This window comes from Chiloscyllium plagiosum, chromosome 16, assembly GCF_004010195.1.
Source record: "Chiloscyllium plagiosum isolate BGI_BamShark_2017 chromosome 16, ASM401019v2, whole genome shotgun sequence".
NCBI classification, from domain to species: domain Eukaryota; kingdom Metazoa; phylum Chordata; class Chondrichthyes; order Orectolobiformes; family Hemiscylliidae; genus Chiloscyllium; species Chiloscyllium plagiosum.
The window spans coordinates 57,232,223-57,247,317 of NC_057725.1; the positions used below are offsets into that span (position 1 = coordinate 57,232,223).

General features: G+C 41.4%; 1 protein-coding gene across 6 annotated transcripts in view; it reads left to right on the plus strand.

Moving 5' to 3' along the window:
• Positions 1–15,095, plus strand: part of LOC122557942 (potassium voltage-gated channel subfamily KQT member 1) — a 682,968-nt gene that overhangs the window by 468,416 nt on the left and 199,457 nt on the right. For all 6 annotated transcript variants that reach the window (XM_043706183.1, XM_043706180.1, XM_043706184.1 and 3 more), the window contains one exon: positions 12,999–13,074. In XM_043706183.1, coding sequence (XP_043562118.1) covers positions 12,999–13,074 — 76 coding nt within the window. The remainder of the gene's footprint in view (positions 1–12,998; positions 13,075–15,095) is intronic.

Genomic DNA, 15,095 nt, shown 5'->3' on the forward strand with positions numbered 1-15,095 from the left:
TTCCTGAGCCTGAGATGATTGACTTCCACAAGCAACAATCCTTTGTGCTGGTTAGGACTCCAACCTGTGGACAGTATTTCTGTTGATTTCCACTGACTCCAGTTTTGCTAGGGCTCCTCGATGATTAGTCAAAAGCTGCCTTGATGTCAAGGACACTCACTTCCATCCCACCTCTGAAGTTCACCTCTTCTGCCACTGTTTGGATCCAAGCCATAATGAGGTCAGAGACTGTGTGGCCCTCACAGAACCTGAACTGAGCATTAGTGAACAGCTTATTACTGAGCAAGTGCAACTTGGTAGTACTGATCATTAGGTATAGGAGTGGAAGCTGGTCATTTGGTCCATTGAGTTTTCAATGAGATTATGGCTAATCTGATAGTCCTTAAACTCACTTCCCCCTTACCCCATAGCCGTTGATTCCTTTACAGATTAAAAATCTATTTCAGACTTGAGTATAAACAATGACTCTGTCTCAACAACTCTCTGCAGAAAATAATTCCATAGATTCATTGCCATCTAAGAGAAGAAAGTCCTCCTAATCTCAACTTTAAATGCGTGACCCCTTATTCTGTGGTGATGCCCTTTGGTCCTAGACTCCCACAAAAGGCGAAACAACCCTTCTGCACCTATGCCCTGTCAAGCCTCCTGAGAATCTTGCATGGTTTAAGATTCACGCTTTATTGTCACATGCACTCAAGTACAGAGGTACAGGAGTACAGTGAAAAGAGTACTATGTCACTATACACAGCACGAAAATACCTATTTAGATAAAAGTAGTAACATAGAGAAACAAAGTTAAAAGTAAAGCGTTAGTGTAGTTCTTAGTATAAGTAGAACCTAAGTTTGGGCGGGGGGGGGCGACATTTGATGGCTCAGTGGTTAGCACTGCTACCTCACAGCATCAGGGAGCCAGGATCGATTCCAGCCTAGGGTGACCGTCTGTGTGGCATTTGCACATTCTCCTGGCGTCTGCGTGGGTTTCCTCCAGGTGCTTTTGTTTCCTCCCACAGCTAAAGATGTACAGGTCAGGTGAATTGGCCACACTAAATTACCCATAGTGTTGAGGGATGAGTAGGGTAGGTGCATTAGTCAGGGGTAAATATAGGATAACAGGATAGTGGAATGGGTCTGGGTGGGTTGCTCTTTAGAGCGTCAGTGTGGACTTGTTGGGTGAAAGGGCCTGTTTCCGTACTGTAGGAATTCTATGATTCTAGAAAAATAAAGAAATACAGTTAAGCATTAACATCACAGTCCTTCCTAGTGGAAAAATACAGGAATAAAGGTAAAAGTTCAACAGTCTTTCTGAAGTGCACTCCCTACAAGGGCTCAGTCTCCTCCATTTTGGCCCACTCTCCAGGAAATCTTGACCTTCCTGCTCTCAACACCACAGATGCCAGGGGACCTTATTGAATGGTCGCTACATTCCACTAAACTTTAATGAGTACTGACTGACCCAACCTACTCAAGCTCCCCTCATAATAAAATCCCTTCATACCTGGGATCAACTTAGTGAACCTTTTTTGGATCGCCTGCAAGGCCAATCTATCCTGGGTGAGGGGATCAAAACAGTTCACAGTATTTTAGATGTGGTCCGACGAGTGGATTCCATTGATTTAGCACCACCTCCCTGTTTTACACGCTATTTCCTTTGAAATAAAGGTGAATAAGTTCAATGATCCCTCCCATCACTCTGCTACTGATTGAAAGTAGACTGACAAGGCAGTAATTTGCTTTGATGGATTTGACCTGCTTTTATGGACAACACATCCCTGGGCAAATTTCCAAGTTGTTGGGTAGAGACCAGTGGAATAGTCGGACCAAATCTCCCTGGGCATAGCCTAACATCCTGGAGTTTCTCCTCTTCCACCAAAAATAAGTAATTGTGGTTTCCAATGGGAAACCTGTTGGCCTAACAAGTAGAAAAAGTGGGAATGTCAAAACATTGGCATGACTATTCCACAACCACCTAATAGAAACAAAAACGGCTTGAGAATTAGCTCAAGGTGTTTTTATTAATCTTACTGTAGGCCACTTTAATTGCTCTTCCATGAACAGCACGCTTTAGAAGTCACGTTATTTATGTCCTACCATCAGGAAATTGTGTGGAAATCTAAATGACATCATGGGGCTTAAATTTGTTAAATTTAGTTAACATAAGGAAACATAGAAAATTTTACAGCACTGAAGGATACCCTTGCCTATCTGTACATGATGTACAGATGGGTAGTTTTGGCATCAGTAGAAAGTTTGAACAGAATATGCCACAAAGTGCTGGGAGATCAGACTAAATAGACCACTGCTTACTCTGTCAACCATTAGTACCTAAGTTACACCTATTAACTAAGCATGTCCCATTGACAATTCGCCTCAGTGAGTGTCCTGAAAGCAAACTTCTCAACTGGACCATTTTAAAGCTAAATGTATGTCTCCAAATGTCATTCATTGTTCCTGTGAGCCCTTTTGGACTACTTAATTTATAAAAGGTGAAGGAAATGAAGTCTGAATGTTTTTCTTCCAATTTGCTATTTAAGTAACCTTTAGGTTCTTACTCTGACTAAACAAAATATTACTGTGTTTATTTTGTTATATCCGCCCCTGTCAATTTATATTTCGCAGTTGATTTTTAAAAACCAAGTCACAAATTGTTAAAATAATGAGTACAAAGGCCTCCCTGGAAAGGGACATTAAAAAGCAGGAATGTTGTTTCTCTGGAATATCTGGACGGGGGTATTTTTAACCACTGCCAGTCAGCTTTATGGGATGTGAGATGCGTCACTTTTCGTTTTAATGTTTTCTTTCACTGATCTTACTGTTGACATGGCAACACTGGAGTTAAGTAAATGAGAGGTCAGAGGTTTGAGTGTTTTAGTCTGCTTGGCTGGCCAGTTGGGAGCCGTGCGTTACAGTATCATGTCAAACCGGGCTCCACTCAAAGAACGAATAGGGTATATGTCATTCCCTTTGTTTGTTTCCACCTCTCCATACCCCAGCCCTTAAGAGGGTGACATTTGAAGTGGTAAAGATGGAAGTCTTACATGTTTCAGCAGTCCATAGAAATGGCTTGTGGTTTGGGATTTGTGTTAAAGTGATGCTCAGACCAATTTTATGGCGAGTTTTAGCAGGGGAACTGGGGGTGGTGCGGTTTGAAGAGAGGGAAATAGTCAAGTCAGTTTATGTTGCAGCAAGTTTATAATTACTTTTCTTTTAATGGTGCTGCCTGTGGCTTATTATAATATCTACAACAGTCACTTTTACAATTTTGAGGGTACAGCTCCTTCAGAAAAGTCAAGTTAGTTTTCCTCATATAAGTTTGACCAATTGTTACATAATTTCAAAGTGCTGAGAGATAGCAGCTAGTGCATCATTAGTGTTATGCATAGCCACATCTCAGTACTTATTTGAATCCCTTTCCCAGAAGAGGGAGAATATATTTTCTGCCAATTAATTTATTGAAAGAAAAGGGTTTGGGTTTGCATAGTAACCAATGAGTATCCCATTGTGCTTTGCACGTAACTGAGTACCTTCGCTGTCACTATATAATGTACACAACAGGGCAACTAATTTGTGTGCAGCAAGGACCCACAAAGAGCAATGTAATGAAGACAAGGTACAGGTAGTTCTGGGATAATGCACGTTTTGGCTGTGCGATTTGGCTATAACATCGTTGAAGAATTAGGGAACGGTATTTTCGAGAACACTTAACCCTGTTCGCAATAACATGATTCCAATGGGGATCGGATCGCTTGCTTTGTTCTGCGCATGCACTGATGTCTGCGCCAGAGTCTCTGCGCCGTTCTGCATGTGCACGATGACAGTGCCAGTCTTCATGCTGTTCCACATAGGCGTCGATGTCAGCTGCCAACAGAGCAGCATTCTGTGAGAGGTATTGTACAGAGAGCAGCTTTCTTACATTGTTTAAATACACTGTGTTAACTTTACTTTTGTTTCATTAATAAATATGACTTCAACTTTCATTCAGGCTGTGCTGTACTTTGTAATAGACTTTTGGATGATTTTTGAGCGATCATGAATGATACTTTTTACTGGTCTGCCCCAACCCCACTTTTCCCATAGGCCCCATTAAGTGCTTTTCTATTAAGCAAGGTTTCGCTGGAAAGCAACTGCGGCATTATAGGAGAATTACCTGTATGCAGTTGCAAAGATGTTAGCTGAGGGATGTGCGGGTTAGGTGAATTGGCCATGCTAAATTGCCCATAGTGTTGAGGGATGTGTAGATTAGGTGGATTAGTCAGGGGTACATGTGGAGCAACAGGGTAGGGTCTGGGTGGGTTACTCTTCAGAGGGTTGGTATGGACTTGTTGGGCCAAATGGTCTGTTTCCACACTGTAGGGATTCTATGGTTAGATATTGACCAGGACACATCCCTATACTTGAAAGTAGTACCATAGAGTCTATTGCATCCACTTGAGAAGTAATCAGAGATTCAGTTTTGTGTCTCATCCAAATATATAGTATTTATAATCATGCCACCTTCTTTCAATACATGGCAGCCGAATGTAAGAAGTTGGATTTAACCCAAAACTACTTAAGTCAAATATGAAGGTGCTGCTAATACAGCACAGCTAACATATACCTAAAGTTAATATCTTTATAAAGTAGCTTTCCATGCTTAATTCACACACCTACATTCCCACTGTAGTTAGGTAAGGAGAAAACTATGCTTGGACGACTTTTAAAAAGTATTCATTTTCTCTGATTTACACCCCGCTCAGAAGGGAACGATCAAAAACCAAAATTGCTTTCTTAGAAATGTTTTATTCCTGCAAGTGGCAAGGGGTTAAGTTTATGATTTACTTTGATCATGGGAGGAAGTGGTGGCGGTGGAGAGGCGGGGGGAGGTGGTGGTGCTCTCTTTGAAGTAAGCTCTTTTGTATTTAACGTAATACAATATTCATTGTCCTGCAGACTGCTTAGTTTCAACAGGTGGCAGTGTTCACAATATGTGGCTTCAGGGAAACTTGGATTCAAGTGTTTCCCTGCAGTTCCGAGATTCCAGGTGTAAACTGAAGAACCCCCCCCCCCCCCCCACCCCCACCCCTCAATATATGGTTGATCTTTTAGAACAGCTTCTCTATCCTGTAGGGGAGACGGAATAGCCTGTTTATTAAGAGAGTGAACAAAGTGAATTAACAGAGTATATTTCAAAAATGTCAAAACCAAGCTCAAGAATGTAACAGAAATTAGGAAGGGTGGCTAAATGTGCTGAAAATCCAAATGGTTCAATGAATCTGGATCCAATTGCAGTCCAGTGGGACTAGGGTGTGGACTGCAGTTAAAAATCAATACTAACATAGAGCTCCTTGATATGTTTTCACATCAACTGTAATGATAATTTTATGCTTTGCACTCAGGTGGAGGTGTATTATGAAATACATCCATTATAAGGCAACTATATCTCTGTGTATATACACGCACTAGTCCTGGCCAGCTTTCTGCTGTCTGCATTTCAGATCAGCAGTTGTATCTCAACATTGAATTAACCAGAGGAATTATTCTGAGTAGAAATGTTGGATGTGAACATTTATATGTACAATGTCAAGGTTCACTTTTTGAAACATAGTCAGTTTGTATTATAGGGAATCATTAATTGTTATAGAAATCTGAGGCAGACCTAAAAAAAAGTCAGTAGTTAGCACTGCTGCATCACAGCACCAGGGACCCAGGTTTGATTCCACCCTCAGGCAACTGTCTGCGTGGAGTTTGCACATTCTCCCTGTGCCTGCGTGGGTTTCCTCCTGGTGTTCTGATTTCGTCCCACACTCCAAAGATATGCAGGTTAGGTGGATTGGCCATGCCAAATTGTCCCATAGTGTCCAGGGATGTTGAGGCGAGGCAGAGTAACTATGAGAAATGCAGGGTTACAGGGAGAGGGTAGGCTGCTGGATATGGGTGGGATCCCCCTTTGAGGATTGATCTGGACTCAATGGGCCAAATGGTCTCTTTCTGCATTGTATTTAATGATACTATACGTCAGATGGAGAACTGTTTCTAAATGAGCTACAACTCACATGAATCCCAATGGTTGGTTCCCACTCCTGAAGGCAGTATTTTAAATGGGCCTCATAGGTGCTGACTGCACTCTGTGAATGTTCCCCTTCCCCAACTTATTCAAGTGAAGTCACGAATATGTGATAATTGGCGATAATGAGCACAGTCAGTGACTATAGGCGTACTGCAGCTAAGAGTAGTCCCATGTCCTTAGCTAATGTTCTCTCAGTCTCCAACATGTTAAACTGGATTACAATCTGCCAGACAACCTTGACCAATTTGTACCCTTAGCATTGCGGTGAGCATCAAGATCAATAGTGGTGCCCTTCCGCTCACCGTCACCCCATAACATAACCAGCTACCATCAGTCACAGACTTGGACCTTCCTTGTTCTTTGTAATGACATGAAAAGCAAGTTGAAACTTAGAGATATGCAATTCAGTTAATATCTGTAAGACCGGCTAGCATTTCATAATCCAATTGTCAGAACCGATCTACAACTGGTGCATTCCATTGTCTTTTCTCTGTACAGAGGTTAACTGGCCTATTTTGTATTTTGGTAAAAGCATAATACAGTGGATGCTGAAGTTCTGAAATAAAAGTATAAATGGCTAGAGAAACTCAGCAAATCCGGCAGCATCTGTGGAGAGAGAAAAACAGAATTAACGTTTCAATCTGACTTTTTTTGGTACCTGGAACTTATTTTGTCTTTTGCTTGTCTTCGGGGCTTTTATTTTCAGATTCCCAGAATTAACTATTAATTTTACTGGGACAGTAGCATCCCAGTCAAACGGCAAAGGAACCCTGGTCAGTTCTTCATTAACCTTGAATCGATATAACTCCAAAACCAAACTCAAGAATGTAACAGAAATTCCTTGTCAGTAAATGTGTTTCTTAATCAGTCAGAAATATTAACTGAACATGTTAGGAAGCCTTAGAATATTTAGCTTATTGCCATATCCTTGAATTTTGTATTTGGATTTGGTAAAAGAACATCTTGTTACCTAAAGTAACACATTGGCGGGAAGACTCCCCCAAGTCGCCAAATGGAACATTAGTTGGTGGACTCATTTACCTGTTTACTATTCTGATTGGATTGCCAGGCACAATGTGAGAAGTGCATTTATGTATTTTCTGAGACCAACAATCCATGGAAAGATTGATAATTACACTTATTTCTAAGCATAACAATGAGGGTATTGATTGCTGGGAATCGACAATAATGAATTTCAATTCCTGGGCAGTACAATGACAGAGCAGTATGCTCTTCTACTAATGAATGCATCCAAAAGAACAAAGACTCTAAAAACCAGAATTTTGCAATTCTGTTCTGCCACTTTTCAAATTGTTATTCATTCATATCTGGACATGTCCGGCTGGGACAGCATTTATTGCCCATCCCTACTGGCCCTTGTCCTTCCAGACAGGAATGAAAGAATCCCTACAGTGTGGAAGCAGGTCATTCAGCCCATCAAGTCCACACCGACCCTCCGAAGAGCATCCCACACAGACCCAACCCCCTATTCAATCCCTGAAACCCTGCATTTCCCATGGCTAATCCACCTAACCTGCATATCTTTGGACTGAGGGAGGAAACAAGATCTCCTGGGGGCAATTCACACAGACACGGAGAATGTGCAAACTCCACACAGACAGTCACCTGAGGCAGGAATCAAACCTTGGCGCTGGGAGGCAGCAGTGCTAACCACTGAGCCATCACAAAAATTGTGGATTTCGAAGATTATTATTATAGATAATTATGCTACTGGTATTATCAGCCAGATAGTAAAGTTCAAAACTGTACACAGCTCTTTATCTTCATTTTATAGGAAGACAATTGAAATGACTAGGTTTTCTTTCATTTTTCTTTGTGCAAAAGCTGCAATATTAATCATTATCAAAATTATCAGTGTGACCATCAATTTTCACAGCATGAAGGACAATCTAATACTTCATCTCTCACAGCAAGTTTTGGCAGAAAGATGGTACCCCTTTAAATGATGGATTACCAAGGCTTTCTGGAATCATGTAACTGGGATTAAGAGCTCACTAGGCTTTTGCAATACGATTGCCTGTAGTGTGGCTTTTATAGGGAGCATGTGCTGTTACTCAAAAACTAAGACAAGGTTGGTGTGACTGGACAGATCTACCCTATTAAGGGCTGTTCAGTGGGAAAACTGATATGCATTGTGTTTATGACTTTGGTTTTGCCCTCAATAGAAACTGAAGACTCCAGATTTGTAAATGGAGCAGTTTTGTGTTCACTGATTACATGTTCATGTTAGCCTTTATTGACAATATGATATTAGTTTTCTGCTTTGCGGTCAGTGGGTCCTGCCATACAATGCCTTATGGGATGACATAATGCAGATCAAGCTATAGTCTGTCTAAATGATGCCTGCAGTTAGAAAGTTCAGGGAGGCTGATGAGTCGTGTGCAATCTGGCAGAGGAAACTGAGTTTTGGAAAAAATAACATTAAACCGTGTTTGAATTCAAAAAGAAGGTGGCTGCAAAAAAGAATGAGAACAAATTTGATCAGAAGAGGGATTTGGCTTTGGTCCAGCTCTTGTGTCTTTACTCTTTATTCTCTACCTCTGCATGTGTCATTTCCTCTGCTTCACATTTTGTGGCTTAATCTGCTTCACTTTCTCTGTATCTTATGATTGATCTGCCTTGGTCTCTCTTTCACCACTTGCTCTCCATACCTGCCACCCTGCTTCAAGATTGTGTTCCCTTTCCCTCTTTTGTTCTGTTTCTGTGCTTCCCCCGTCTCTGTGTTTCTGTCGATTTCAGGTCTCAGTGTGTCTCTGTCTGTTTTTCTGTATGTGTTTCCTTGTCACAGCATATCTATGTTTCCAAGTCACTTTCCTTATTTGTCTTTGTGTCTGGCTCTGCCTCTTACCCTCTCTTGTCAATGCGTTTTGTTATGCTTCAGTACTCTTCTTATCATCATCTCCTGTTTCTGTGACCATTTCACTTGCCTGCCTGCTTGGTACTTTTCTGGCATTCTCCATTTTTTTTCTTTTTTTCTGTCTCTCCACATCCTTCGCGGCATTCCTGCTTTGTGCTCGCTCTCATTCATGCTTTCTTTCCCGGTTCTATTTCTAGCCAAGCAAACGCTGTTACTAAAAGCACGAACTCAGGAGAGAAAGAAAAGAAATTAGTCCCAGTGTTGTGTCAGACATAACACTGTTGTTTTCAGTGTAATAACGTTTTAAGTTACCCAGTGTTTGGCTTTGACTATTTATTACCAGCATTTGGATATTTCTGTAATTAATCCAACTGTCTCAGCAGCAGTGAGAACTCCGAGGGACTATCGAGTTTCCCATGCCAGCAGTTGTTCATGAACTGCAAAACAAGCCCGAAGTTCGCGGTTTCAGTCTGCAGTTGCCTTTCCACAGAAGATACAATCGCTTGCTTTGCAAACACACGGCGTTTTTTTTTCCCCTTGAGGCTTTAAGGCAGTTTGACTTGTTTTATGGAAACGTCAGTGAAAAGATAGTGCGGTAAATTTGGGAAGGTTAAAAGAAAAAACACCGATTTGCAAAAACAAAACTGCACAATATGCTCACATCCTATTTGTTTTTAAACTCTCTGCAGCAATGGCTTTGACTGCCACTAGTTAAAGGAGCTGGGACATAGATTTGGCCAGAGAACTTTTTAATTGAATGAATTGCTAAAATTTCAGCTGTGGAATCGATTTTTCTAGCTCCTTCAATAAAGCGTTGTGGTTTATGTATCTGTTGTATGAAGTAATCCACTGCAATGTAGATCCATATCTGATCGACAGTAACCCTATATAAGATTGTCCACTTACCCATTAGTGATTTCTATATCAAGATGCCTGCATTGCAGAAAACAATGTTCGGAATCCACTCAGCCTAGGATGGTGTAGGAGGCTAAGATTCATTCCTTTAATTTATTACAACATCTGCTATATTCCCAGTAAGTAAAAAATTTAAAGGTCCCAACTTTGAAACCTATTGAAAGAGGCATTTAAGGTAAATGGGTGACAGGTTAGGATGGCAGGTGAGTGACAGAATAGGGTGCCAGGTGGGTAATGGGAGAGAATGCCAGAAAGGTGACAGGGTTGGTGACAGGTGAGTCGAGAGTAGGGAGACAGATAGGTGCTAGCTGAATGATTGGAGTGGGAAGCCAACCGGGCGAGGATGCCGGGTGTGTGTGGAGGCAGGATGGCAGGTGGTTCGGGGATAGTGTACAAGGTTAGGGGCTAAAGGTGGAAGGTGAATGGGTGAGGCGTTAGGATGCCAGGTAGTCAATGGGTTAAGGAAGGCAGATGGTTAAAAGGGTGGACTGACAGGTTAAGGTGGAAGGTGGAAATCAAAGGGGTGTGAGGGGCCACATGAGTGTTCCCAATGACCAGAGAGTCCAGAGCCAGGGGACACAGTCTTACGATATTGGGGAGGCCATTTAAGACTGAGATGAGGAGAAATTTCTTCACCCAGAGAGTGGTGAGCCTGTGGAATTCTCTGCCACAGAAAGTGGTTGGGGACAAAACATTGAATGTTTTCAAAAAGGAGCTAGACATAGGGGTCTTGGGACTAAAGGGGTCAAAGAAAATGGGAGTACGATACAGAGTTGGATGATCAGCCACAATCATACTAAATGATGAAGCAGGCTTAAAGGCCAAGTGGCTTCTATTTTCTATGTTTCTATGGAAAGGGTTATGGTAGCAAGTGTGGACGAGGGAATAGAGTGCCAGGTAAGTAAGTAGAGCAGCACATGGATGAGGGGAAAGGGTGAAAGGTAGGTGAGGGGGTTCGCACCAAATCAGTAGTTGAGAGAGTGGCATGGCAGACATGTTAAAATTGTTCATGGGATGTTGGTAACACTGGCTAGGCCAACATTTCTTATCCATCCCTAATTGGCCAGAAGGCAGTTAAGAGTCAAAACACATTGCTTTACGTCTGGATTTTTTCTGGGCTATTATGACAATTGTGCAATGGGATAACTTGGAAATTAGAATCATAGAATCCTTACAGTGCAGAAACAGGCCCTTCAGCCCAACAAGTCCACACCGACCTGCCGAAGAGTAACCCACCCAGACCCATTCCCCTATCCTATATTCACACCTGACGAATGTACTTAACCTATACATCCCTGAACACTGTGGCCAATTCACCTAACCTGTACATCTTTGGACTGTGGGAGGAAACTAGAGCACCTGGAGGAAATCCACGCAGAAACAGGGAGAATGTGCAAACTCCACACAGTCGCCCGAGGCTGGAATCAAATCCGGGTTCCTTGCACTGTGAGGCAGCAGTGCTAACCACAAAGCCACCGTACCACCCCAATTCTAGTTCTTAATTCCAAAATGGATATTCTATCGGCAGGAAGAAAATCAGTACAACATTTTTATTAATAAATTTGTTTCTTTAACATTAGTTATCTTTACAATTATTAAAGTTTTGTCGTGTTTTGTTGATTGAAAACAAGCTACCTTGTAACAGTTGGTGTGAATTGGACAATCTGAGCTAATTTCCCCATTTCCATAACTTTGGATTTAGAACATGTAGGTGTGAACTTTAGTTGGCCTTCTTCCTCAAGATTTCTTCATGGGACATCTCATCTACAACCACTTTGCCCAGTCAAATAGTTTTTAACCCCAATTTTGAATGTTTTGTAACTGATTACTGAATATGCTCAAAGAAAATAAAAAAAAACACAGTTCCCATTTGATTTTTTTGTATCTGTGTTCCTGGTAGCTGCAGTTTAAGAAGTTAATATTTAATTCCTAAGTCGGAGGCTGAGGGGGGACTTTATAGAGGTTTATAAAATCATAGGGGCATGGATAGGATAAATAGACAAAGTCTTTTCCCTGGAATGGGGGAGTCCAGAACTAGAGGGCATAGGTTTAGGATGAGAGGGGAAAGATATAAAAGAGACCTAAGAGGCAACTTTTTCACACAGAAGGTGGTATGTGTATGAAATAAGCTGCCAGAGGAAATGGTGGAGGCTGGTACAATTGCAATATTTAAGAGGCATCTGGATGGGTGGACAAGTTGGACCAAAGGGTCTGTTTCTGTGCTGTACATCTCTATGACTCTATATGACTCTATGTGACTCTAAGCCATGGCAATCCTGGGGAAATGATAACCATAAAGGATTCACTGCTGTCTCAGTGACCCTTTCGATCGAGAAGGCTAAACAGTCCAAATCAGGAAGAGCCTGGATTTGGTGTCCAGTCTGGTTCATCTATGAGCTATAGTGCTACATATACCTCAGCTTTCCAGAGTCTCCCTTATTCATTATTATTCCTGCAGGATAATGTAAGAATGTGAAGAGAAGACAGACATGGGCTAGCTTGTGAGGTTCAAGATTAATATTGTCCCGATTGTGGAAGCCCATCTAAGACACATCTGGACTAAAATGTGAAAGTTAGACACTTGAATGACATGGTGTGAGTGATGCCCATGATATAATATTCCAACAACAAATCAGCATTGTTAAGTAAAGAGGGAGAAGGGGATCGAAACAGTTAAGGTTAGTGTGACAACAGCAAAGACACTATTCAATCAGCACAAAGGTGCAAAATAAGACATATACTGTCTGCCTTTTAACCTGGTTATTGGTTTCTGAGGTTTAGGCCATGAAGTTCCGCTATGTTGTCTATGTTTATGGGCAAAACATTGCTACGGTTTTTCATTTCCTTCTCTAGGATGACCAAGATAACTCTCCCATTATTCCCAACTGTCATCGAGAGTATTGGAGGGATTTACAGGCCGTTCATTAAGTGGTTTAACCATATTAAGATCACACCGTCCATGGCCCGGTTTGGAACCACAAACCGAAGCTTCTGGTCCAAATTGCTGCCACACTGTCGCTAGTCCTCCCTAGAAGGAATATATTAATAGATTAAAAAGGAGCAAAAGAAATCTTTTAAGTCAGGCTCAGAGAGTAATGAAAGTTCATTGTTTTTCTTCACTTTTTCCTGTTTCATTCTAAAACAATCCTGTTCTGTTTGCAGGTTGAGGGAGTCCCACAGGGTTACCATCAAGGTAATTCGCAGGATGCAGTATTTCGTAGCAAAGAAGAAATTTCAGGTGAGTCCTCAATGGCGGAAGGGGAAAGAGTAAAAGGAGTTTCTCTTTGTTTCTTTGAGACCACCTAATAATATTTTGGCAGGGGTAGTTCTCTTCTGTGATGACTGCAAGCTACGCCCTCTATTCTCTGGGCTCCACAATGAGGTCGACGTCTCATTGAGGAAGGGTAGACTGCAAAGAACAGAGACTGCTGTAATTTGGCCCGGCTGAATGTAATTTATTCCTCTTTCTGCCAACGACCTTGACTCTTCAACTTCAGCACCTATATCATTTTCCACTAACACATTCCAGTAACTTTTCACCAACACTAGAGTTGCTTCCATCCCTCGTGTGAAGTTATTTGATTACAGGATAAGAAAGCAGTCTAAGCTTTTCTTTTCTCTCTGTATTTTAACTAATGCTTTTTAAGCACACAGAACAGAAACGATTGCTGAATATGCTGTTAGCCTTCAGTATTAAGCATTGCACCCTTTTGTCTTGTTCATTTCACTCTTTATTAAATTATTTTCTCTGTTCTGTTTCTTCTTTCTGTGGCTGAAAGAAGGATAAAGGAAACACCATGTTCTCATAAGCCAACCAACTCTGAACGTGTCGGCACAAGGGAGATTCTTGAAGACTTTCTGTTTGATATCCATCATCACCTCACACCACCGTACCCCCATCCTCACACCCTGGCCCCTCTCCCACACCCTATGACTACTCAGTGTTTCCACATGGTAACATGGATTACTCTGTTCCTTAGACCTCAAGGATGCTTAACGCTATCCTCACCCTGTGACACCAGATACTACACAACACATGCAGTGCTGTGAGCTGTTCCACCCTAGGAAGGATATATTGGTTAGGGAGGGAGTGCAGTGTAGATTTCCTGCAACACTGTCTGGTCTCTCAGCGTTATATTACCAGGAGAGATTACAGAAACTAGGGTTGCCTTCCCTAACATTTAAAAGGTGAGTTGATCAAAGTTTTCAAGATATTAAGGGAAACAGATGGAATAGTTCGATATTATTTCTGCTCGTTGGGGACTATGTGGTATACTCTAAAGATTAGAGCCAGACCTTTCTGGAATAAAAATGAGGAAACAGTCGAGCACACACAGGCTAGTAGATATGTAATGTAAATAGCTACTGATGCTATGTCATCTGTTAATTTTGCATCTGAAATCAATCAATCTTTGCTGAGAATAGATCTAACCTAAATAAAGTAGGTAAAAACAAGGAAACCTAAATAAAGTAAAAGCAAAGGTTGACAAGGCTGAACTGTAATGAACGATGGGGTTTATTTAAAGAAGAATTTATTTGGGCATTGTCAAATTATGTTCCCAGGAGGGGGGGAAGCTCAGGCAAATGAAACCAGAGTTCCCTGCATGTTAGAAAAGTCAGGGAAAGATTAAACAGAAGAATAAGTACACAACAGATGTCAGTTGGATACAATTGAGACCAGGGCTTAGTATAAAACCTTGACAGAGAAATTCAAAAAGCACATAAAAGAAACAAAGAGTGAGAATGAGATAAGGCTGGCAGCTAATGTAAAAGAGAATCCAAAATTCTTCTGAGGACATATAAACAGTCAAAGGGAGATAGAAGGATGACTGTGATAGTGAAGGTCGAGGAAAGAGATTTACGTGTGTGGGAAAAGAACATAGCTAGGGTTTTTGATGAACACTTCCAAGCTATAATTACCTGAGGTAGATAATGCTGTTCAGGTCATGGAGAAATATTTATCAGTTCAGACAGTTGAAGGGTTTAAAATTGAAATGGGAGAGACGTAGGAAAGGTTGACTGCATTTAAATATGATAAGGTACCAGCACCTTATGAGATGAATCCAAGCATAGTTGGGGGAGTGTGGGTGGAATTTGCAGAGTCACTGGCCATAATTTTCCAATCCTCCTTAGATAGAAGGGTGGTGCTGGGGGCTAGAGAATTGCAATTCATGCACCATTGTTGAAAAAAATATGTGTAAAGGTGATCAGACACTTTAACCTCACTTATGGGAAGTATTTAGAAACAATGATTCAGGA